A 26,866-nucleotide genomic window follows, 5' to 3' on the forward strand; every position below is an offset into this window, starting at 1 on the left:
TTGATTGATATTTCTAAAGAATAATACATAGCCTACAATAAAGTTTGGGAAGTATGTACAATGGGTTAATCAGTCAACCAATGAGTTTGTTTCCTCCTCTTCAGCAGTCTGCTGTGTCGTCTGAGGTCTGGGTGAGGTAGTTGTGGCCATCAAGTGTTTGTCTGATGCTGGATTTGAGGATTCTTATCAGAGCTGCATAGTTCTCCATATCCTCGTGAGGGCGCTGTTGAATGCAGAACAGCAGACGTCAGTAAGCAGTACAACCACCACACACAGACATACACACACACACACACACACACACACACACTGTGTCTTACTCTGGTGATTGCTCGTATCAAGCGTCGTAGCACAGCTTCCTCTCTCTGGGGACACAGGCTGGTCACCTGACCAACACAGCCCAGCAGACAGGACATGGTATGGCGCTGGGCCTGTTGAGACAACATATACATTTTATTTTACTATTTTCCTCAATATAGAATAATAGCGACATAAAAGACTTCAAAACTATGAAATCATGTTGTAACCAAAAAAGGTTTAAACATATCAAAAGCTCTCACCTGCGTAAGCACACTGAGATGGTTCCTGTGTTGAGGTCCCGAGGTCAGCATCTCCACGTCCTCAACACTCAGAACAGGCTCCTGGAGAGAGGACAGAGAGAACTGGGGCAAATTAATGACGCAGTTATTGACATGTCATATTTTATATCTGTACTGTAGATTTTGTTTTTCTATTTGACCTTCAGGTTTTCCAGCCAGGTCCACAGAAGAGAGCTGAGTACATGTGGATCGGACTCTGTGACCAGTAGGGCCCAGGCACACTCACTGCTGTTCAGCTCCTCCTGTCAGTCAAAACAGGGAGACGGAGATGTGACTGAATATAGAGCAGAGAGGATTTCTGGGACAGGCCATAACAGAGTCAAGTATTCATTTCCACAAGTTGAAATCATAGTTTGGGTAAATTCCCTTACATTTTTGTCAATTCAGGAGAGCCAAAAGTTGGAGATCTGGGCAACGGGCTTAACTGGCTTAATAACATACAGACATAGTCTAGACTACACCTTAACTTGTTTTAACTGACGGTCACCATGGGTTACCTGCAACAGTAATGACCTCTGTAGCACAGTCTCCCCGGGTGGGTTTAGTTCTGCCATCGCCTTGGCAACTGCTCGAGCAACTGAGGCATGTTGGGATTTTTGCTGGTTTCTGCGTACCTGCAGAGCACAGGAGAACGTGCACTAAGAAATGTGCTTCAAATAGAAACCTTTGAAACCTTTCCTACTATGCCCCACATGCTCATTAACACACTCAGATGGTTACCTCAATGTTAGAGTTGAATTTGTAAAATGCTGGTGTCTTTTTGGTGGTGCACTTCGACCTCTTGGAACAGTCACTGCTGGGTATCCAACTGCCTGCTGGGAATTTGAGGTGTTTTTTGTCCTCTGAACTTGAAAATAGGCCAGATGTAGGGATGGTAAGGACTGGACTCACAGGTCTCAGGTCATGTCTTATCTGCTCAGCTAATGCAGTGCAGTATGAGCCCAACTCCAGATCCTGGAAGAAATTAAACCTGTGGTTAATATCAAGGCTATGAATGTTTCCTGTGCAGGTTAATGCTTCATCTACTCCGCTGTGTGGTGGTTAATATCAAGGCTATGAATGTTTCCTGTGCAGGTTAATGCTTCATCTACTCTGCTGTGTCGTGGTTAATATCAAGGCTATGAATGTTTCCTGTGCAGGTAAATGCTTCATCTACTCCGCTGTGTCAAAGCAAATGCTGCTAATGCGTGACATAAACCCTTCCATACCTGTGTTACAGTCATCTTGCAGAGGTCTGAGTCACTGTAGCTGCGTTTATCCTGCAGTACCTGCCTCTTCCTCTCCAGAAAGCCCTCTGGTTCATCCCAGGAGGACACAGACATTGACCCTGGGCCTCCCCAGGACCCCCGGTGACCCTCCTGAAGCAGGGGCAGGTACTGTTTGGCCACCAGAGTCTCCCTCACAGCCCTGCCCAGGATTCGCAGTTCTGCCCTCCTCTCCAGCTCGGCGTGCACCTCCGGAGAGGCAGGCAGGCCCAGTGCCAGGGCCGTGAAACGGCCACACAGCAGGTAGACCACCTAGACGGAGATCATCATGAGAGCAGAAAGCTTTTAGAGACAGACTCCGGGCACCTGTGAGGGACTGGGGAGTGGGGTGTGACTAAGACGGAACCGGCTGACCGAGGAGCGGCCTGCCCGTTGGACACGAGCCGCACTCCGGACAACCGGGCGGGAAGCACATGACCATTTACATCCGCGGCAAAAGACGTGGCGCCGCTAAAACAACGATCCAAGACACGGACACCTTGGGAGTGTGTCTGAGGGTGCGGGCCTCCTGACCATGGAGGAGGAGGGCCTGGCGATGCAGGTACTGCGTCAGGGTGAACTGCCCCCCGCGTGGCAGGCTGAGGTCAGGGTACTGGGCCAGCTGAGTGCCCAGCAGACGGGCGAAGTCAAACACCAGGCTGATCTGGTCCCTAGTCTGGATGGACCGGGGACGTTTGATACGCACATAGTGGACCGCTTCACTGGGGCTCACACGCAGGCTGTAGACCAGGTAGCAGGCTATCAGGACACCTGTGGAAGACGGTGCAACCATATACACCAGGTCAGGCATATCTCTCTTTCTCTCTCTCTCTCTCTCTCGTGCTGACAGGGAAGCTGTCCTTTATAGTATAGACTGAAAGGTCAGTATAGATCAGATTAAGCTTGTGGACATACAGTTATTCTCAGAATTTACATTTCGGCGAAGCAAGGCAGTACAGCATATGGCCACGTTTTCCCCTGAGCTCACACAGTAACCACAACATTCATAAGAAATGGGTTCACAGAGAGGTTCAGTGCACAGCCTCGTCTGCTTTCGAAGTTCACAAACTCCCTTTCCTTTTCACACTTGTGTAACGCAGAACTTAAGCAATGTATAGGTCATGAAGCATACAGGATTCAATCATAGTAACAGTATTAAAACAACAACAAATCCAGCACAGTGTGTCAGAAAACGCACACACACCGACCTGTCCTCCCCAAGCCGGCATGACAGTGCACTGCCACCCTCCCTTCTTTCACGGCGAAGGCTAACACCTTCACTCCATCCATTATCCCCAGAAGAGATGACACGCCGAAGTCTGGCATGCCAAAGTTGAAGAAAAAGACTGCGCCACAGGATGCACACCGAGAAGGAAAGACACAAACACATATCTCACTTCCACAAGGTCACAGAGACTTACAGCTGCAGACATAGACAGTAGGTGGTCTTAGTTAAGCATGTTAGTTACTGTCGTTGTCCATGAAGGTTTGTGGTGAATAGGTGAACCCAGTGCTTGGCTCCAGAGGGGGGCCACAGTGAGCATGCTCCCCAGGCAACTGCATGTTGATTATAGACTTGATGTTCAGCCTAGTAAGAGAACAAGAACAGTTAGAGAAATGGTACATACTAATATACTGGCACACTCACACAGGCATACACACAAATTACTATTTACCTTTTGAACTGATCTATGATGCTGTATTTCTTTATGAGGTGAGAGGAAGGTCGTGCCGTGGCCACAATGTCATCAGTCACCCTGAGAGCAGAACACAGGGAACATAAAACATCAAATCCTGCCTCACTTCCTGTGCAGATGTCACCCCACCTCTTTCCCTATTCCTGTCTCTTTCCTAACTAAATTAGACGATGTGACATGACAGCCTATGATTCATACCATCTACATACATATGATGGCGTTCTGAGTTGTTTTCTACCTGGGGCAAAGCAATTGAAGCTACAAACACTCTTTGGAATAAAAGAATGTTTCTGGATTGGCTGAATGACACCCACAAGCTTTTCTGTTAATCTAAAGCTGATAACTGTTGCTGTAAAAATTGGTGTGGAAATTCATTACTTCCACGAATATAAACTGTAAAACAAACTTTCTAAAACAGTTTGGACTAGCTGTTTGGTAAAATTACATTGCTATTTTTATTTAGAAGTATGGGCAAACTTCTCAGTACGTTTCTTTTTATATGCTTGGAATATGTCATAAAACGTCATATGAAATGAAATAATGCTGAAACAATTCTATATGTTCAGTATACATTGCAAATTAATGGAAAAAATAGCTAAAATGTCAGTTTTAATAATTAATTATTATAGTTAATAATTAATTGGATGTATAGAACAATTTTTTAATACCCAAAGCACTTTACATAGTAAAGGGAGAAGCTCACCCCATCTACCATCAATGTGTAGCACTGGGGCTGCCATGGATGTTTTAATGATTGCAGAGGTTCAGGACACCTGTTTAACATCCTGTCTATAATGTATACCATGTGCAAGGCAATGTCTGGGGCACTGGAATTGAATCTTTAGACCAGAGGGAACAGTGTCCCCTGCTTGCCCTCCAACATCACTTCCAGTAGCATCTGGTCTCCCACCCAGCTCCTGACCAGGACCAACCCTGCTTATCTTCAAAGGCAAGCCAGCTCACCCCCCATCCTCACCAGTGTGAAAAAAGTCCCTGTACAGCTTGTTGGCTGGGCCTCCAGCAGGCTGGTCCTTCATAACGGCAGTCTCGTCCTCCGCAGGCCAGGAGGCAGATGATCTTGGGTGGGATGGCCTTCACCAGGTTCTCCCTGGCCTGGGAGTAGGCAGGCTGTGGCATGGGCATCACAGGCATCGTGGAGGTGTGTACTGTAGCGCAACAAGCCTAGCTTACGCGCACAGCCACTTAAAGCCTCAGTGTGAAGACAGTCCCTGCACCTATCTCCTTGGTCCAGTAAAGGATATGCTATGATGAAGTGAAGCAGTATAATGTGTAGTAAACTCTAGTGGCTAGCCTGATGCAGACACATCATTTGTTGACATGCAGACGGACAAGTCAAGTCAATTTGCTTTCAGGAACAAGTTGCTTTGAAGAAACTGACAAAGCTTATGTAGGATTACAGTCCTGAATAGCCACGTGGCAAACTACACCTACAACACCTGAGACGGTTGTAGTAGCTGGTACAAATATAAAAGTGAACAAAATAGAGTAAATAGCACAGTATTATAAAGGCTCTTCAGCATTCAACCATTTATCAGAGCAATTATTTGAATGATTACATTAAATGATAACAACAAGTATTTTGGTCTGCCACTTTATTTGCATGTAAGCACCATCGACAAAATCAACTATTTATAATAAACTGTATTGCATTGCTGACAAATGATCAACGAATATTGTGCCTTACCTTTGTGATGAAGTCTTTGAGAAAGGTGAGCTCCATTTCACACATGTATGCCAGCCCCGGGTCTCTAAGCCTCATTAGCTGTCATAATAACATTAGAACATTCACAAATCATAATAAGCTCTGTTATATAAGATCTATATTGTACTGCCAATGCCTTGCCTACGTGATATATATCCTTCTTAGCCATCTGGAAATATTTTGATTGTCTTAAAGTGGAACTGACAGCATTTTAGATACTTTGCAAATACAATCATAATGTATGCCAAGAAAAGGCAAGATCAATTAATTATGCATTCAACTGACCAATATATTGTTTGGTAGTCAAATAGGTATCGGATTTTGCAGCTTCTAGTTGTGAACTGTTTTTTTAAGCTGGAAAGCAATTTAGTCAAATAAAAATCCAGAGACTTTAGACAACAAGGAGGACGTTATTTGAAATCGGCTCTGTTTTTCTGTGGCTACATTTACAAATGCAGTAGCCTTTATGATTCTCTCAGAGTGTAAAATCTATAGATCAGCAAGTGCTATATTGTTAAGGACAAATTTGTAGAAGTTATTATATTTTAGAAATCACATTTCTCATTTGACCACTTTTTTCCAGCTATCTGTCTGCACATTATCCCACTAACACAGACACACACAAGCCATGCATACAACTCAGACTTCTAATGAAAAGCTACAGAGCCGTATTACAACCTACACACACACACACACACACACACACACACACACACACACACACACACACATACACATTGATGTGACACTAGAATGAGGATCAGAGGTTACAGTTTATTTGGAAAATGTGTTTCCACTGTGAAATGGCATACATGTTTAAGTTAATGACATTTTACAGACCTAAATATACTGTAAAACAGACTACAACACACATATGAAATTGGTCAATAATAAAAACTTTACAAAATTTGTGACTTCAAGGCTTTTTTCAAAATGGGTGGAAAGAGGTGGAGATAATGAGATTAGTTGAGATAAAACGAGAGGGGAGAAAGCTGGTGCTGGGGTGAGATTCAATAGAGGAGGGGGGAGATGGCGTGAGATAGAACAGATGGGTTATGCATTAGAGAAGCCACAAGGTTGCTCCTCTATTTGAGAAAACAAGAGAACCATGCTCAACACAGATAATACAGATTATAGCCAGCAATCTGTGATAAGAGTGGTTCTCCTGTTTTTTCTTAATGTTGGCTACTTATCAATATCAACTGATTTAATTGGATCTCGCAAATAAAGTGTACAGCTTAATTAGCTTTGCCACAAATAGTTGTCTTGAGACCAGCCATGGGCTATCAGATGTTGGATTTTTTGGTTGGAATGTGATCACAGTACAATATAATTACTATAATTATTAGACTATATCTTGCTAATATTATCATGCCGGTATTTGATAAACAGGTTCATTTCAAATTGAGAGTGAGAAACTGTGTTCATATTACATTTGTTACACCTAACTATTCACGTATCTCATCATTTACATGGTACATCACAAATGTATTATGCTTATTTCAATTTCTGAACCAGTCTCTCTGGGTCCATTAGTGAGCAGTGACATCATCATGAGGGTTCAGGAGGATGGGCCTGATATGAGTAGTGTTCCAGAGGATCACCTTAAAAGAAATGCTGCACAGATGTGCTTCTTCCATAGAGACAGATAGAGGGCACATTCTAATATTTCCCATTATGGCAGCATTTGCTATTTTCTAGACATATAATTTTACATATAATTAATTGGCCAATGCCTCCATTGACCTAGTTGGACTCAGCCAATGACACTGGAAGCTGCTTCAGTTGCCAGTGTTAAAATGAAGGCTTTAACAGCAATGTATTTTGTAAAACATCTTCTTTGCCACTCTATCATTCTCTATTGCCAGTTTAGCACCTTGGTCAGGCCGATCCCCTGGATAACTAGTTTTAGCAGATTGTTTTTACAGAGGTTGCGGGGTCTGACTTGCTGGCAGTTGGTTGTAAAGACCTGCAAGAGGTCCCCTACAGTTCACTGACACTTCATCTATTTCATCAGGACCAGAGCTCTCCTAACGCTATGGAGGGTACTGGAATGAAAACATCCCTTCAACCCATTGGTCGGTTTGCAGTTCAAACCAAATATGGTGCAGGCCGAAACCTATCGTATCTTTGCATATTTAAGGCATGCACATTCTCGTCCTCCTTTCTCTGCTGCAGTCCTGGAATGCAACCGCAGATCTCTATGTTGATGATATTCTCATGTCCCTACCTTAATCCTTACCATAGTTGACCTGGCAGACGGCAAGCTTAGAGCTGCTTAAGCCCAGCACATTGGGCTTAATCTGCACATATTTCAGCTAGACTCCACTGATCACGCATCAGCATCATAGTTGATTTCAGTGTTGTATTTCTGACATTTTCACCAAATATCCACACGCACAAGTGATTTCTTTTGGTAGATCATTTCAGCAAAGACTGACAATTTAAGATTTTTACCAAAAATTTGACTAGGCTATTCTGTAATTTGGCTAATTAGGCTACAGATAATGTTGCAGTGAAAGACAGCACATTTTAAAGGAAAAGCTTGTGTTAAGATAAAATATAGACAGTTTGATAAATGGATAAAGGTTAAAAAACAATCATAACATTTGTACTACCACCATTATGTAAAGTATAACTATTACCTGAAAATAATGTTGGAATGTAGACAAAATGAATTGCATGCAGGCGAGGGAAAATGCCAACTGTTTGGACTGGATTCATAAACATATTTGCTAAATGCATACATGTTGATGGCAGGTAATGGGTCAATTCTATATTGGTTGGGTCAGTAGTGGAAAGAAATCAGTCCTGATGTCCATGGGTTGGGTATGTTTCGCAATTTATATGGCCAGCTTGCTTGAGTGTTGTACCAAAAAACAGACCCGTGCTGGACACTAGTGGGTTGGCTTGTAGCCAGGAACAGCTGTTAGCTCTCAGGCCTATCCTTCTCAACACATAGGTTCTCTATAAGCTGACAAATGTCAAGTGACTAGGAATTATATCATGCAACATCAACAGGCATCGTCATGGTAACAGTGACATCATCAGACGATCTCCCGCGACTTTCTGATGGCACAGCATAGCAGCATGCTGAAGATCATCCCAAACACCTGGGGAAATAGATGGAAAAGTAAGTTAGCAGGTGAGTTGTCTGTGTCAGCCTGTGTGTTCACTACATATAGGGCTTATTTACATAATGAAACATTTTCCAAAAGATACCAAAGAATATTATTTCGCTGTGTAAACTTGCAGATATGGATAGCTCGGGACGCCACCTTCTGAGGTAGCGTGCATCAAATTATCAGTCAAGCCCCTCTAGAGACTTGCCAGTGTAAAGACTTTCTTTTCTGTGCACATGCATATTGCTTGATTTTCACACGATAGACAGCCACAACGCTGTGTGTAACGTTTCCAACATGCCAGCGTAAATTCAAACAATGTGGACGTTATTCTGCAAACTAAGATAAGGAAGCAAGCAAGTTTATTTATATTGCCCAATTCATACATAGAAGCAATTCAATGTGCTTTATAAAGAATAAGAAAATAGAATAAAAACTAAATAAAAACATAACTGGTAGATTCCGTAGTAGATTCCGTGAGAAAGCAGTGTGGTTAAGTTTAAGTGCTCAGTCATAGGCGCGTGAAAAAAAGAAGTGTTTTTAACCTTGGTTTAAAAATGTATACGTCTCTGTTAGTTTATTCCAGTTGTATGCAGCATAATTGCTAAATGCAGCTTCGCCATGTTTAGTTTGGACTCCGGGTTCTACTAGGTGCCCACTTTAAAATCTACTCTGTAACTGACTGGAAGCCGGTGCAAAGATTTAAGAACTGTAGTGATGTACTCTGTTCTATTGGTCCTGGTTAACATTCTAGCAGCAGCATTCTGAATGAGCTGCTGCTGTTTTACAGTCTTTTGGGGAGTCCAGTTAAGAGCCCATTACAGTACTCAACCCTAATAGAGATAAATGCATGGATGAGCTTCTCTTGGTTTTTTTGGGACACCAAGCCCTTGATTCTGATTATATTTTTAAGATGATAGAATGCTGTTTTGGTGACCGCTTTGATATGACTGGTGAATGTGAGATCTGAGTCTATTAACAAGATTACACACTTGGTTCCTAGTTTTTAGAGCCCGAGAATCCAGCTCTTTACTAATAGTAGTTCTCTTATTTTTGTTGCCAAACACAATAATCTCTGTTTCATCTTGGTTTAATTGTAGACAATTTTGGTTCAACCCGATATTGATATGCCCTATGAAGTTGTTGTTCTATAGAATTTGGCCAAGAGGTAACATATAGAGATTGAACAGAAGCGGTCCAAGAATTGATCCCTGGGGAACTCTGCATGTCATAGCCACCCTATCAGACTCATGATTGCCAATGGTGATAAATCTATCTAGCATTTTATTCTCTCTCGTAATGTAAATAAGCCCTTAGACTGCAATTGGACTATTGTCCAGGTTCCCATGCATAAAGGTTTATTCCAATCGGCCATTCTCAACAACGCTACAAAAACATACTACTAACCTACTTAATAATAGTATTATTTAAAGTTGAATTTGTATTTCTTTGTGTAGTGAGGCTGCCATTTCCTCTTTTTATTAAAAAAATGTAACCGTAATGGAATGACAAGAAGACAGGAAAGGATGAGTCAAAGTGGAGTAGGCCCAAACCATGCTTACTCTTACATTTAGACAACAAATACCTTTCCCAGACCTTAGTCCTAACCATAACCACTCAGAATAAATACATAAACTTAACCATCAAGCTACTTCTGTTTGAACCCAATCCCAAACCGTAGTCTAAACAACAACTAATAAAACTTTATGTAATTTAAATAATTAATTTAGGTTAATTAATTGATTGTCCATAACACATTGAATATTGATGTGAGACAGGCTGTGTTGCTTTTGTTGTGTGTGTATATACATGTGTGTCTGTGTATATATGTGTGTGTGTATGTGTGTGTGTTCCAGTCTTACCATGATTACTCCAATAGCAATTCCCACTCCTCCTATGATGTGCAACTTGGAGTCAAACACTTCATCTATAGCATCAGGACAGCTCTGCAAAACACACACAAATGAAGATGGGCATAGAGATACAGAAGGATGAAAACATGTATAAAACCAAAATGCAAGAACAGAGTGTCACCTTGGTGATGAGGCTATCCAGCCCAACTCTTGGGGGACAGGTATCTTGGGCAAAGTCGATAACGGAACCTGTCGGCCCACAGCAGTCCAACTGGCACAAATGGGGGAGAACAGAATGGTATTAAATTTGTCGTTTTATCTGAAATCATATTTTTCTCTGGTCTCAAACCCCAAGACAAGACACACGAAACTCCATGAATGAGATGATTACCCCGGTCTGTATGAGGAGGAGTGTCTTCTTCAATGTGTCCTGTGGATTCTCCTTGTAATTCTTATAAGTCTGCATGTAGAACTGTGTGATGTCCTCAACCACCTGAGCGGCAGGGTTACAACGAGGCACAAAGCAGAGGAAGGGTATTAATGCAACACACTGAAGAAACGGGAAGTTCATGGAAAACCATAAAGGGAATGTAACTGGTTTTAAAACCTTGCTTTGGTTGGAGAAACCCCAGAATCCAGCAGCGACTTCAATGGCGAATATGATGATGAGGAAGAAGAAGAACTGCAAGAGATGGTTACGCACGTCAACTTCTGTTTGTGTGTTTGCGCGTATGACACCCCAGGACATAAACCCCAGTCAGTGAATAGACTCACATGTGCGCAGACCATTCTATTGTTAAGCCTCACACAACATTCTGTGTTCATATTCACTGGTTGTGTTGTGTCACACTACATGGTACTAAATGACATAAGTTGCATGACAAATCTTTTCTGGGACCACTCAGACCCCAAGGACATCACATCAAATCAATTAGGACCCTGAGACAACTTCCAAATTCAACCAATAAAAAAGCATGCGTGTACTGGTCAGTCCGCTACAGTTTAGAAAAGGTATCTTTTAAATTAATCCGATATCATAAGGACAGCGTTTTGAAATGTTTCCTTGGAAATATATATATATATATGTACAGCTCCTGAAAAAAATAAGAGACCACTGCAGCTTTTTCTTTCCAAAAAAGTTGAAAAAGGAAGTTTTGAGTGAGGAATAGAAGCGTTCTTCATTTTAACCCTTCTGTTCCTCACTTAGAACTTTCCTTTTTGACTTTTTTGGATGGGAAAGAAAAAAGGTGCAGTGGTCTCTTAATTTTTTAAGCCCTGAACTACAGGAAACGTATGATCTCTGTAATTGCAAACAAAGGTTTCTGTACCAAATATTAAGTTCGGTTTTTCTGATGTATCAAATACTTATGTCATGCAATAAAAGCCAAATTAGTTTTTTAAAAATCATACAACGTGATTTTCTGGATTTAATTTTTTTATTCCGCCCCTCACAGTTGAAGTGTACCTATGATAAAAATTACAGACCTCTACATGCTTTGTAAGTAGGAAAACCTGCAAAATCGGCAGTACCAGCAAACAGTACCAGTAAAAATTCGGGACACATGGTAATTCAAGGGGATTTCTTAAGTCTGACTATTTTTGTATTGAAGACATCAAAACTATGAAATAATATGGAATCATTCAACAAGGAAAGGAACCAATACTAATCACACAATACTGAACTGGCATGCTCACACTGGGATGACCTGTAAACTAACAAGGGACTGTACACAAACCCATTAAAGAATTTCCTGCCCGCCAACAGTACATTCCCACCCCAGCCAGTCCGTGAATACATGTTTCTGTCAAATACTGGTAATACTGTAAATGGGAACTTGTTTGTCTGACCGCAGCCACTATTTGTTCTAAGAACAGAAAAAGCTATCTTTGGATAACAACTTTAATATATAGCGCAGCTAGATTACCAGCAGACATCAAAAAACGATATGAGAAGGGCAAGCTTGCCAGGTCTTTAGATACCTAGTCCTGTCATTACTGAACAATTACATTAATAGTCTTGTATATGGTTAGGCTAGGTCATTCTTAAGGACATTTATCTCACAGTACAGTAAGTGAAAAAATATATGTTGGTCATCAGCTGCTTTTAGAACATGTCTCAATGTTTATTTCTACATATAGGATATGTTGGGAAAGAGGGTCCATTTCAGAATACTTTGTTTGGAAGACCTTCAACAAAATCCAACGATGACTCTAGTGGCGTCGTTGGAACTGGGTGGCCGGGGCTATAGCCCCAGATCTCAAATTGACCCCAAAAAATAATAATAAAGAAAATAGCCCCTGATCTATTCATCTATAATTCCGATCATGCATTATGACAATGTAGACGTGTAGGCCGCTAGTATGTACATGCAAATGTTCTGCATGTACATTCAAAACCCTGTACTTTCCCTCCCGGGCAGGGCGGGGGGTTGGGCTAAGCCCTGAATGTATTGTGATCCTAGCGACGCCTCTGGATGACTCAAAGGGATTAATGAATCAGACATATTTTGAATATTTGTCATTTATCCCCTTTTTTTAATTATTTGCCGAATCAACTGCTCCCTGTAAATTTGCTTGTATTATGAAATTCAAAATTAATTCATCCTTTCACAATGTTTTTATAACGTTTACTTATAATTTCAGATTTGTTTATTTTATTTTTGTTTTGATCCTTGTTATTTGATATAGCTTTCTTATTTTCCACTTGCTTTGGCAGTGTTAGTTGAACTTAAACTGAATGAGAAACACTGAGAAAGAAAGAGACTGAGAAACTGAGAGAGTGAGAGAGGCTGAGTTCTGGCCTTGAATCAGTTATACAAAGAAGCAAAAAACAGACTAACAGTCTCAATGAAACCCAACGGAATATCAAGGTGATGAGGAGAGGAGAGAGGTAAACTCACCAGACCCAGCATACATGGAGACTCCTGAATCGCGCCACAGCATCCCAGAAATCCCACAACCATCATCAACGACCCTGCTACGATCAGGATGTATACACCTACACGCATAAACACATACACACACTACTTAAAATTTGACCGGGTTTGATTACCTACACTGACTCTGTTCAACTTGATTCACTCACTCACACACTCACCCATACAAACAGACACACAAGTGAGCAAATAAAGTTAAAATATATAAAGAGTCTTAGTTTTTTAGTAATGATGCGTCACTCCTGTCAAAATTATTAATAATATATATTTTAAAAAACATGGTCTTGTACTTGTGATTTTTGTAGTGCAGGAACCTAGAAGTAACACTTTAATATTATTATTTTGCATACAACAGACAGAAATGTAAAACTTGAAAACACATGAACGTACATTCACTATAACCCCCACATAATCAGAGAGATTGCAGTGATGCTGGATTATTTGCTGTTGTGAAACAATATATTAGAAACACAATATTTTTATTGTATTGGTTATTCAATGAGAAGCCTTGCTAAGATGTGGGGGGTGTTTGTGTTGAGAGATAAAAATGCTTCAGCATTTTAAAATGTACATGTTTTAATAACATTTGTACCACCATTATTAGTGTTTCAACAACGTAACTGCTGGAACCCTGGTGTATTTGACCATGCAGATTTTTCTTATTCTTCACTTTCCGCTGTTAAGTTACGTTCAGATGGTAAGACGTAGAAAGGTTAGTCTTGGCAGTGTAGTGAATGGCACTGATATATTCAAGTTAAATGCTGGGACTTTTTCAAAACCTCAGATCAACCACACGGTGGCAGTATGAAAGTCCTATTTTGATATCTCCTAAGCTGTTTGACATAGAAGATATAATGTATATTGGCCATATACCACTTTTACCAACCATAATCCTGACTATATATTTCCTATCTAGGCTTTACCTAATCACATAACATTACCAGATCATCTAAGGGACTTATATTCAGAGGCTGGTACCAAATGACTTAACCAAGCATCAATTTATCGAGTGAAATCTTACATTGGTCACGCCCTGATTCCTTCCTCCTGTGCTGTCTTTGTGGTCTGCCCCCGGCAGGTGTCTCTCATCATCCCATTATTCCCTGTGTATTTCATTTGTGCCCTTCCCTTGCTCCTGTGTCTTTTGCCAAGAGTCCTCGTGTTTTCCTGTTTTTGCTCCCAGTGTTTTTGCTCCCGTTTACTGACCCCCTGCCTATCCCCCATCTTGAGCCTGTTTTCCCCTACCTGTCCTTCAAGCCTCCTCGATCATGTGCCGAACCCTGCCCATCCCTGACCAAGTTCCTGCCTGCCACCTGTCTGTCCTTCAAGCCTCACCGACTGTGTACCGAACCTCTGCCTGTCCCTCACCTCCCCTCAAATAAACAGCGTCGGATCTTCATAGCTGTATCTGCGTTTGGGTCTATCCCTCGAGCCCTGTAAACATTAATGATTCCCAGTTGGGAACACAAGCCTAAACTGTGTGTGTGTGTGTGTGTATGTATGTGTGTGTAAACACATTAACCAATTAAGATTCAAATATAAAATATGAAATACACAAACTTTACAAACTACAGTAGAACAATTATTATAGCCATTCCATTCACAGAATAAAATATATTTACAAACCCATTTCCAAAAAAGTTGGGACGCTGCATAAAATGCAAATAAAAACAAAATGCAATGATGTGCAAATCATTGATCCCTATATTTAATTTAAGAAATAGTACAAAGACAACATATCAAATGTTGAAACTGAGAAATGTTATTGTTTTTGGATTTGAAGCCAGTAACACATTTCAAAATATGGGACTGGGGCATATTTACCATTGTGTTGCATCACCTCTTTTTATAGTACTCTGTAAGAGTTTGGGAACAGTGTTTCTGGATCTTGTTGGTATCTGGTTTCTTCTTTGCGTGGTAGTGTTTTCACTTACATTTGTGGATGCAGCGACGTACTGTGTCCACAGACAATGGTTTCTCGGACGTGTTCCTGAGCTCATGCACTGATTTCCACTACAGAATCATGTCTGTTTTTAATGTAGTGCTGCCTGAGGGCCCGAAGGTCACGGCCATCCAATATTGGCCTTGTCCCTTGCATGCAGAGATTTGTCTGGATTCTCTGAATCTTTTAATGTTATTATGTACAGTAGATGATGAGATTGCCCCTGTCCCAGCTGTTTTGAAACATGTTTCTGGCAACAAAGTCAAAGTGGGCATATATTTTTCACAAATTATGTTGTCTTTGAACTATTTTCTATTGAATATTTGGTTAAAATAATTTCCACATCATTGCATTCTGTTTTCTTTTCATTTTACACAGCATCCCAACTTTTTTGGAGACAGGGTTATATTTCAAAAGTACCAAATCACCAAATGAGGCCATTCTTGTTGTAACTAGGCCATTATTTTCCTCATGTTCTAGGCTTGAAATTGTATTATTTAACTGATAATTCCGGATCTTATTTCACAGGAATATGCATTACGATCTCATTATTCTTAAACGATCCATGTAGCCTGATTGCTGTCTAACCTGTTACTGCAGTGGCCAGAGTATTTTTCTATACCAATGCTCTTTGAGTCATTAGTCCCTGCTTGTGATTGTCCAACATCTTGTCAAAATGTTGCCAAATTTTATTTTACACAGTGTCCCAACATTTGGAAACGAGGTTGTAGTTGAATTAAAGTTACCCTATTAGTCCCAATGCCTCAGCAAAAATTTTAATTTATCTGATTTTCAATTATATTATTACTTTCCAGTATTTTTGTAAGGAGGCTATTTATCTGTCAACAGAAATATTCCACATTCACAATTAATATTTTTCCTTTCAAAATATGTGCACATATTTGTTGACAACCCTGTTAATAAGAATCTATCTTTTGCCAAGTTCATCCATCCACATGAAGCTGATTAAACTCTATGATCATTGTATAAATGTACATAGTTTTAGGGACAATAAAAGACCACAATGCCACAGATGTCCACATTTTTTGTGGGAATGTGCCACTGGCATGCTGACCGCAGGAATGTCCTCCATTTTAGAGAATGTTTAGTTCTTAACCATCAACAGCCTCCAGCGTTATTTTGGAGAAATTGGCAGTATGTCCAACCAACCTCACAACCACAGGCTATGTGTAATCTCACCAGCCCAGGACCCTGGGCTGATGTTGTTTTTATCGGCATGTAATTTTGTAGATCATCGGCAAAGCAATGAAAGGAGATATTGTGTTTCTTAAAAATGGACCCCAAAGGCAACATATATAGTGAAAAAAGGATGGGGCCTAAAATGAAGAATTGGGGGACCCCAAAAGTAAGAGGTGCCATGGTTGATGAAAAGATTCGGCTAGGTGGACCAAAAACTCCTCTATCAGTCAGGTATGACTCAAACCATTTCAGGACAGTTCCTTTGATGCCAATGGACTGTTCAAGGCGTTTCAAGAGAATCCTATGATCCACCTTGTCAAAGGCTGCAGACAGGTCCAGAAGCACCAGAATAGCAGGGTTCCCTGAGCCAACAATTTCAAGATCATTAAAAACTCTTAAGTTAAGTTTCAGTACTATGACGTGGCTTGAAGCCAGACTGAAACTTTTCCTGGATATCATGATTTTCTAAAAACATTGTCAATTGGTTAAGAACTACTCTCTCTAGTACTTTAGAGAGACAGTGTAGCTTAGAAATTGGCCTAAAATGCGAAAGAACATTAGGATCCAGGTTTATTTTTTTAATAAGAGGTTGTACTACAGCATGTTTAAAAGCAGCTGGAACACACCCAGAAATAAGGCAAGTATTAATCAGAATAAGAATACTGGGCCAAATGTATCAAAAACAAAGACAAGAGGGAATGGAATCCAGGAAACAGTTTGTGGGGCGCATGGTACGAACTACCTTTGTTAATAATGAAAGTGATATAGCCTCAAACTGATCGAAGACAGCTGAAAAAGTACAGGGAGCAGAAGGGTCTAAGGAGGAAGTCGGTTATCTTTTTAAAGCAGCAATCTGGGGTTTATCAGAGAGTTAAAAGAATTTCTGCACAAACTGTCAGGGAAGCTCGTCTGCATCCTTGTCGTCCTCTCTAGCATCTTAACCTGACTGCAGGTTGGTGTCATAACGGTCTCATGTGGGCAAACACTCAAATTCAATGACCACTTGCATGCTGGGGAACTGAGGTGAAAGGGTTACGTGTGTCCATACTTTGTGTGTGTGTGTGTTTGCAAAGACTGTCATGCATTACCTGTGAAGAAGACATATGGAGATTCTGTTCCTTCTGTTCCTTCAAATAGTCCTTTGGTTTTTGAGTCAAACCTCAGCCACAGCCCTATAGCCAGCACTCCTGTACCTGCAAGCTGACATACCCAAAAACACAGATCCAAAATGTCAGTAATCCCACACACACAGTCATACTCATTGCTCATCTTGCAAGGCTCATGTCTGTCATCGTGACTTCATTGAGGGCTAGCAGTAATAACATATGACATTGCTTACAGTATATGTCACCTAGTTAGCAGCAGAGACAAAACACTTCTGGTGCATCTCAAAAAAAGTTAGACTATGACCCCAGCTATTACTCTCAGCAACACTTAATTTCCTGCTGAAATTAAGTGTTGCACCTGAATAATGTGCACCATATTATTCAGGTGCCATTGTAACTGTGGGAAGAAAAAAAAAATGTATCCACAAACAATCATGACCAACAAAAGACTATTCGATTTTCATACCTGATGTTTTCATGGACTTTGTGCCTCACTAATGCATTTCAATGACCTCAACTAATAGTGCCTTGTTCAGAGTGAAATGCACCATTGCCTGACCGCTCACGTGATTTGTCTTAAATGTAGCTGGTCAGGTGACATAGAACACATGATCTGGGAGCATGAAATGAGAGACAATTCAAATTCCTAGAAATTAAACATACTTGACTTTGTTCATTCATACTATACACTCCCTCAGTCAGGCAGGCACATGCAGACTTCCTCACAAAAGTATGTCTGGCTTTAAAGGGACTATAAGACTGTCTCTATGTGCACGCAATTGCCTGAGATACTGCAAGTGTCCCGAAATAACTGCCTAAAAGGAATCTGAAGAATACTCAAAGATACATCTAGTGTATTTCCTTGTATTGTATCTAAGCAGTATCAAAATACTAAATACATACATTTGACAAGAGAAAATGAGTTTAGATATATTGGATTAATCCATACTGGAGTTGCTATATTACTATTTTACTATCATCACGACATCTGGTCAGGAGTCTTTAACAAATGAAACGTCTTGCTAGCTAATCATTATTTCCTTGCTCTTGAAAATGCCATTCTTGTTTTCTATCAATATATCAGGGGGAGGAATATGACCCCTTAAATAATTGTACAAAATAATTGCCAAATATTTCCGTGATTAAAAATGGATGTCAACAGTGCTGAGGCAGCAGTGCATAGACAATACATGAGTCATGTAGCACATAACACAACATAGAGACAGAGCCACCCCAGTACAGTAAGGTCTGCGTAGTGACACACAGACCGTAGACACTACAATATTTCTAATGTGTATTTTGTTTAGTGTGTTTGCTATGTTGTATTCTTTATATGTTTTTTATTATTCAGTTGTGCTCAAAATCCATATCCTTGGAGAATTGGTAATATATGTACCATTTGAAAACGTGAGTGAGCAGGCAAAACACGTGTCTTTTATTTCTTATGGGATTCACATTCAACTGTAGGTCATAACAAGGCAACAAAGAAAAAAATCAACTGACCCCCGTTCAAAAGTCTGCATACCCTTAGTTCTTAATACTGTGTATTACCCCCTTTAGCATCAATGACAGAGTACAGTCTTTTGTAATAGATCCAAATTCTTGCAGGTGGTATAGCTGCCCATTCGTCTTGGCAAAACGTCTCCAGGTCAAGCAAAGTCTTAGGTCGTCTTGGATGAACCGCACGTTTGAGATCTCCCCAGAGTGGCTCGATGATATTAAGGTCAGGAGACTGTGATGGCCACTCCAGAACCTTCACCTTTTTCTGCTGTAACCACTAGGGGGTCAACTTTGCATGGTGCTCAGGGTCATTGTCGTGCTGGGAAGTCCAAGACCGTCCCATGCGTAGCTTTCATGCAGAAGAATGCAAATTGTCTGCCAGTATTTTCTGAAGACACGCTGCATTCATCTTGCCTTTAATTTTCACAAAATTCCCAATGCCTTTTGAGCTCACACACCCCCAAAACATCAGTGAGCCACCACCATGCTTTACAGGGGGGATGGTATTCTGTACACTATAGGCCTTGTTGACCCCTCTCCAAACATAGCGCTTATGGTTGGCGACCATAAAGCTCTATTTTGGTCTCGTCACTCCAAATTACAGTGTGCCAGAAGCTGTGAGGCATGTCAATGTGTTGTCAGGCATATTGTAACCAGGCTTTTTTGTGTTATTGGCGCAGTAAAGGCTTCTTTCTAGCAACTCGACCATGTAGCTCATTTTTGACTGACTGGCATTTGCAAGGCTTTGGATATGTTTTTATATCCTTTTCCATCTTTATAAAGTTCCATTACCTTGTTACGCAGGTCTTTTGACAGTTCTTTTCTGCTCCCCATGGCTCAGTATCTAGCCTGCTCAGTGCATCCACGTGAGAGCAAACAAACTTATTGACTATTTATACACAGACACTAATTGCAATAAAAAAATCCACAGGTGTGGGAAATTCCCCTTTAATTGCCATTTTCACCTGTGTGGGTCACCTTGTGTGTCTGTAACAAGACCAAACATTCAAGGGAATGTTTAACTTTTGATCAGGGCAATTTGGGTGATTTCTGTTATCATGATGATTTAAAAAGAAGCCAAACAACTATGTAATAATAAATGGCTTCATATGATCACTATCCTTAAATAAAATACTTCTTTTTTTTTGCATGATCAGTCTAAATGAAACTGTCATTCATATTATGTTGACCCCTCCCCCAGCCTCAAATCCACTAGACTTACTCAACAGCCTCAGCACATGCAGACAGGCACTCCCATCCGTACACACTCACACCCCCTCACACATATTCCTCAGACGCCATCTTCATTCTAATTAGCCATTAACTTTAGCCTCCTGGGAGTTGGTGTTCTGCTCCAGGGTGTCTGCATACAACTGTATAAGTGTGTGTGTGTTTGCCTGGGACCGTGTTGTTCCACAGTGGGGATAACATGTCTGGTCAGACCAAACGCAACTTGGCCAGATAAGCTATGTGAGAAATGACTCATGCTTTGTTCTCTGTTTGAAGAGAACGGCCTAGTTAAAGAGGAAGTTAACATTCACCACACACACACACTCAAACAAAATCCCATTATCCCTAACCATTAACAGCAATTGTAACTTAAGTTTGAAAATATACTGTTTTTACCTTGTGTAGACCAGCATATGTCCCCAAAGGATTTGATTATTTTAAAATCCTTGTAGGGATTAGTTTGATTCCTTCCAGGTTAGTAAAAACCTGAATACACACGTACATGCATACCAAACACTCATAAACAAATGCTAAGTAGACTTACCCAGAAGAAGAAGTTGAAAATAAACATGATGTACTTCACACACTTGATCCCTCCGAACACTGCCATGATTTTAATAGAATTGTGTGTAACAATGTGTAACACAGAAGTCACTATTTTAAACTTTTTGAAGAGAGAAACTGAGCAAGACCCAAAACAACAAGAGGAATAGAGTGAAGTAGGAAGCAACGTAACTGTCACGCCCTGGAGTCACCTGATCAGACAGGTAAAGTCTGTTCACCTCTGTTTGTTCCTCAGTGTGGATAACAAGTCTTGTCAGACCAAAACTACCACGGCCAAATAAGCTCTGTGAGAAATGACTCATGCTTTGTAATGTAGACCAAGCCAGAAGAACATAAACAATGATGCAACTTGATCCCTCTAAACACTTCCATGATGCAATCTCTATGTAAAAGTGCAGTAAATAATTTATAGTTTTCTGTATTTTCCCAAATTGAATAATTACACTATATGAATGATTTAATATTTATACTCTGTGAATGATTGAATTGGTCTGAAATTGACTATATCCACTTCTTTTTCAAAACACGGATACTCAAAATCAGGTGAAATTGGTTTAATGTTGGGAAATAAAAACTGAAATATGTTGCTTGCATAAGTATTTCACTCCCACACATTAATATTGGTTGAGCTAAATTTGTCTGAAATAACAGCTTTGTCTCCTTTAGTAAGTATACCAGCTTTTCACACACAGCTTGTTGAGTAATTTTGGCTCATTCTTTATGGCAGATTTGCAGATTTGCAAAAACCAAAAAAGTTTTTCAGGTTGGTTGGATGTTGCATGTGGACTACAATTGGCAAATAAGGTTACAGATTCTAAATGGGTTTGAGAATAGGACTTCGATTGTGCCAATTTAGGACATTCACCTACACGTTATTGAGCCACTTCAATGTTGCTTTGCCCTTGTGCTTAGCATAACTGTCCTGCTGAAAGGTGAATGTCCCACCAAGCCTCAGTTTTCTTCCCGGACTGAAGCAGGTCCACCTGCAGTTTTTCCCAGATTTTACCCCATACAGTCTTCCCAATTTTAACAAAGATGCCTAGCCTCAGCTCTTCATAAGCATCCCCATAATATGATACTGCCACCCAGTGGCATCGTTAGCCCTGGGCGTCCAAGGCTATAACCCCGGATATTTTATGAAGAGCCCGGGATCTCAAGTTGACAAAAAATAAATAATAATAAATAGCCCCTGATCTATTCATCTATAATTTCAATCGTGCATTATGACAATGTAGACATGTAGGATGTTGGTGTGTACATTGGATACACCGCATGTACATTCAAAACCCTGTACTTTCTGTCCCGGGCGGGGCGGGAGGGTGGGCTAAGCCCCGAATGCATTATGATCCTAGCAACGCCTCTGCTGCCACCACTCTAATTCACAGGAAGTATGAAATAGAGTGTAATGGAATCCAAAAAATTAAGGGAACATTCAAATCACACATCAGGTCTTGATGAATGAAATACATTAAAGATCAAAATCTTTACATTGTACATTGTGAAACCACAGGCTTTTCCAGCTTGTGTGAATTTCATCACGGCAATTCATAATGTGACTCAGTCGTGTGTATGGCCCCCACCACAGTTGGGGAGTAATGGATTACAAGTAATTTACATTTTCATGTAATGGATTATAATTAATCAGGATTACAAGTAATCCACTAGTAATCCGTTACATGTAAAAACAGGAAAACAGGCAAGCCTAGTTAATCCTACCCACAATAAAAGTTGAAGAAAATGATCGCCTTCCCATGGATTCAAACCCAGTTCTCCCATGTAAACGTCTGAGTCTTTAACCACTACTCCACAGAGTTACACAGCTGCTAAGAGTTCGTATAAATTTTGTCACACATTTACATCACGCCAAGTTTGAATATGTCGCTAGACACCATTAGGCATTGTGTTAAACTGACTGACGTTTCTTATTGAGTTTACCTCCACCACAAATAGCATCTGTGATGTATGGCTTTTGGCACTGGCCATTTTAACAGCTTATTAGCCATTCGTGAACGACATTGATAAACAAACTATCAATATAGTGGACGATAACTGACTTTTCCATCAAAAGACGAGAGAATCGTGTAGCCAGCGAAGTTTGTCTATCCTGTTAGGCATCCTATAACGTAGCTACTGAAGGTTGTAGCCAGCGAAGTTTTGTCTGTCCTGAACAAATCCTAAGGCATTATGTCTTTTGACTGTGACGGATGCGGGACCGGTTCCTCCGTAGTCTGCATCTCTAAACTCTACCCTATTTAAAAAGGGCTAGTCGGTCACTCAGTCAGTCAGGCACTCACTCAGTTAGTAAGAGACATTCGCTAATTAAAGCCGGCTCTGCTTACACGGTCCTGCAAAAAATAATCTGTACAAAAAAAACAGGCAAGCCTAGTTTAGCCAGCCCATAATACAAAAGCAATGATCTCAATACCCTTTTTCAAAAAATTGCCATTTATTTTTCAACAATGTTTTGAAGCATTTAAAAACATGAAAAAAACACAAATGAATAGGCTAACTCTGGAAGATCAAGGGTTATTGGATAAATTGGAATTACTGAATATCTGACAGACATTAAGCATGTAATATAGAGATTTTGCCCAATCATATTGTAATAAAAAGGCAGGCAGGTTGCCACTTCCCAAAAAAAGGTGCAATAACTCAGGAACTTGTGAATCCAATTACACTTTAATGATGTCATAAAGCTGTGTTGGTCTGCAGAGCAACCAACCAATTTTGGTCTGAAGAACAACTGGCTTCCAAACTTTAGACACACATTTTATACAGTATGGTTATACAATGATATTAGGCCTTCACATTATGCTAATTTCTGGGTGGATCCTTCGTGAATTTTCAACCATTGTTTCTCAATCCTCTGGGATCCGCCCTGCAAGCTACCTTTATTAAACATTGGTAGCGCAAGTTCTAGAAACTTCATAAAATTAAGTGAGCAATGAAAACGATTCTTTGATCTCTGAGCTCAGGGAAACCTCAGTCAGCGACTCCCTGTTTTCTGAGCTCAGGGAAAGAATCAATCTTGCTATTACTCTTATCCTCCCAAGGGCTTCAAAGACAAGCCACAGGTCATTGTTGCTGTATAATATTCCACTTGTGACAGCTATTTTTCAACTAGTGTCTTGCATTTCTCGTACAGCTCTGGGATGGCAACTTGAGAAAAATAGTTGCGTGATGGCATTACTAAAATGTTTTTAAAACCCTCTTTGGAAACCGTGTTAATTGGTACCATGTCTTTGGCGACGTGAAATGTTATTGAATCTGTACTTTCTCTCTGCCGTTTGGATCTTGTATGGTGTAATACTGGCAAATGCATCCGAAATAGATTTTTGCTTTGGACGGCATTGAGATGCTTTGCGTTCATCATATGAAGATTTGTGGTGCCGCCTTAAATGATCGAAAATATTGGTTGTGATGTGGCAACAATTGCAAGGCACTCTCGACAAAGTACCTATTTTTGGTCAACATCATCTTGTCCGTAGCCGAAATATTTCCAGGTAATTGACGATGCATTTCTTTTTGAAACCCAATGTACGTACTGTTCAGATAAATAAAGTTTAAATAATGCTGATTTAATAACCATGTATTTCTATGTTTCTGTTTTATTAAAATGTATGCTGCAGCCAGGTTAGGAAAATATGATTGAATACAATAACTGTTAAGGTTCAAAACTCCATCATACTGTTGTAATTCTCACACCTTGTCTCTGGGAAGAATAGGTCAAGACCGCCTTTTGTCTCACACTCGCACTCACTCTGACTCTTCACCTGTCTTATTGAGAGAGATAGGATTAAAACCCAACAATTAACATGCAAAAGAAACTGCCTCCTATACAGCAGGAAGAAACCTTCTGTCTCCAACCCCCTGTTGTCCTAGACTAAGTTAGGACAATAGAATGTTAATTACTGTAACCTTGTAAAGATTTCAAATCTGTATGCAAGAATCTGTTGATCTGTAACCGAAAATTACCCCAAGGGGGGCAGAGTTTAGAGCATGTTCTTCCTCATTGGACAGCGACGAAACCAACGAGATTCGTCCAACATGTCACCATGCCAACAAAGAGCCAATAAGGATGGTTTTTACTCACGAGAATGAAAAGTAACCGCCCCTGGGGCTAGAGGAATAAAACCGATAGAGAAACGTAGATCTGGGCGAATAGATGTGGAGACTTAAGGGTTAAAACAACTATTTACAGGCCCTCTGCAGCGTAATTCAAGTAATTTGACTTATCATTTTTTATTAATAAATCTTTGTGTTAAATCTTCATCCGGACCATAGCCTCTCCTTCTTCAGAGATTCTGATACACGTAAATTCTCTAGAGTACCGAACTGTGGGCCCTCTGTACTGTTGCATCCAACAAGTCCACTGTGTTTCCACAGGCAACCCAATGCTGGAGGCTCATCATGAATAGAATGTAAAAACAGTTCTAAATTCATAACTATAAACAGAATTTAGAATGTCTATATGTATAAGTAGTTCCACTTTTTATTGCAACCCTCAGATCGAGGACGTATACTTCTGGGACACCAGGTGAGTGCAATTAACGATGTGGTAGAACATTAAAAACCAGCAGGCTGCGGACCTCGTAGGGTAAGAGTTGAGTACCCCTGTAAATCTAGGCAGTTCGGTTTTTTGTTAGAGAGGGATTTGGAATAGTTGGAAAGATTTAAAACATATTTTTACACTTGCTACATTCCAGCTAGTTTGATTTCCAACTAATGATTTTGAAACTCTCTAGATTAGCAGTAGGTGCTTTTGTTTTGGGTGTATGCTTTTATTATATTAGAAAATAAATGGTTAACTAAGTAGCTAACTATTTATACTAACTGTTGATTAATTAGTTAATTAACACATTAATTGTTGTGGCTAGTTTATAACCTTCAATGTAATTTCATTATTAGATAGTAGATGATTAGAATGTAAGGATGGTGGGCTGCTATTTTGAAGGGACATTTTGCTCCACCCACATGTGAATATCAATACTTTTTTGCAAACAAGAATAACCCAAGTAACAAGCAGTCAATGTCTCGCTCCTACTTAAATTAATTGAATATGGAATTATCTAACAGCACCAGTACCCATGACCAATGATATCATTATTTGAACTTGCACAGTACACTTGAGGTGCATACTTTTGTCTGGAGCACCATTCAGTGAGTAACTGGCCATAATAGTGTAACGCTGTGCACTCACACTTTAACATGCATCATACACACTACCACATACTATGGAAGAATATATCAATTGCAATGCAGTGGAACTGGGTCACTCGGCCACCAGGGACCATTCGGCCGGTGTGTGTGTGTGTGTGTGTTTACGTTTGTGTGTGCGAGCGATTATTCCACCGGTAACCGACAAGAGGCCACTTCTCAACCTTTATTCATGGGCATCTAAATCACTGCTCCACTTCCCACCAGCGGTTGAAGTAGATGAGTTTGAAAACGAAACACACGCACAAACACACACACACGAACAATCCCTGTAATAGTAGTGACTCACCCAGAAGATGAGGTTGAAAGCGAACATCAAGTATTTGACGCACATCTCTCCTCCTGATAGAGCGGCCATAGCTACAAAATTACAGCAGCACACTTCTCTTCTGCTCCTTTTCTCTAATGGTTATTTACAAAGAAACCGTAAAACGAAAATGTTGATACTAATTATTGTTATGGTGCAGACTACACATAGAGTAATCCGTTGTCCGCTCAGTCCGTTGCGCGTCTCGTGCGCGATTAGCGGTCCACCCCTAGCGAGCGAGACCAAGCGGTTGTCAGTCTGTCCTGTCCTGCTTTGCCCCCCCCCTCCCCCCTCAGAATATATCTCTCACTCTATGGCTTCTTCATTCATCGTAACACCAGAAACTAAAACAGCCTACTGATTTAACATAATCTCGTCTGTGCTATTTTTAGAAGTTACAAACACTGTTTGAATGTATCAATATTATGTAGCCCATTTAATAAGAGAATTGGGATTCCCCAGCAGCAGTCGGTGCATTACGTAATCTGGCTTTATATGCAGTGAAATAGGCTAACGTCATCTTTAGACAACGGCAAAGCACGTTATAGGAATACAATAGTTTGATAAATGAGAAGGTTAAGCGAATGAACGGATGAATGAAAAACACGCACGAGTTTGACTGGTAT

General features: G+C 40.4%; 2 protein-coding genes across 5 annotated transcripts; both read right to left on the minus strand.

The window, feature by feature from the left end:
* Window positions 1–23: 23 nt before the first annotated feature.
* On the minus strand, window positions 24–5,301 carry zgc:77752 (PTP_PTPDC1 domain-containing protein). Of its 3 annotated transcripts, none has more exons than XM_034288542.1 (13): window positions 5,246–5,301; window positions 4,517–4,668; window positions 3,520–3,600; window positions 3,313–3,431; window positions 3,052–3,189; window positions 2,343–2,614; window positions 1,808–2,116; window positions 1,320–1,553; window positions 1,097–1,213; window positions 740–841; window positions 561–641; window positions 321–431; window positions 24–223 (listed from the first exon to the last, which is right to left on the minus strand). In XM_034288542.1, the coding sequence occupies exons 1-13, from the start codon at window positions 5,288–5,290 to the stop codon at window positions 101–103; spliced, it is 1,884 nt and encodes a 627-aa protein (XP_034144433.1). In that variant the 5' UTR covers window positions 5,291–5,301; the 3' UTR covers window positions 24–100. The 3 variants fall into 3 exon arrangements, with proteins under 3 accessions (XP_034144433.1, XP_034144434.1, XP_010888774.2); XM_034288543.1 differs by having other exon boundaries at window positions 4,517–4,803; window positions 5,246–5,296; XM_010890472.3 differs by lacking the exon at window positions 5,246–5,301 and having other exon boundaries at window positions 4,517–5,063.
* Window positions 5,302–6,017: 716 nt separating this feature from the next.
* On the minus strand, window positions 6,018–26,493 carry cd9a (CD9 molecule a). 2 transcript variants are annotated; one of them, XM_010890412.4, is made up of 8 exons: window positions 26,223–26,493; window positions 17,405–17,516; window positions 13,139–13,236; window positions 10,846–10,920; window positions 10,630–10,731; window positions 10,420–10,509; window positions 10,248–10,331; window positions 6,018–8,376 (listed from the first exon to the last, which is right to left on the minus strand). In XM_010890412.4, the coding sequence occupies exons 1-8, from the start codon at window positions 26,289–26,291 to the stop codon at window positions 8,311–8,313; spliced, it is 696 nt and encodes a 231-aa protein (XP_010888714.1). In that variant the 5' UTR covers window positions 26,292–26,493; the 3' UTR covers window positions 6,018–8,310.
* Window positions 26,494–26,866: the final 373 nt, after the last annotated feature.

Source organism: Esox lucius, chromosome 19 (genome assembly GCF_011004845.1).
Source record: "Esox lucius isolate fEsoLuc1 chromosome 19, fEsoLuc1.pri, whole genome shotgun sequence".
NCBI classification, from domain to species: Eukaryota; Metazoa; Chordata; class Actinopteri; order Esociformes; family Esocidae; genus Esox; species Esox lucius.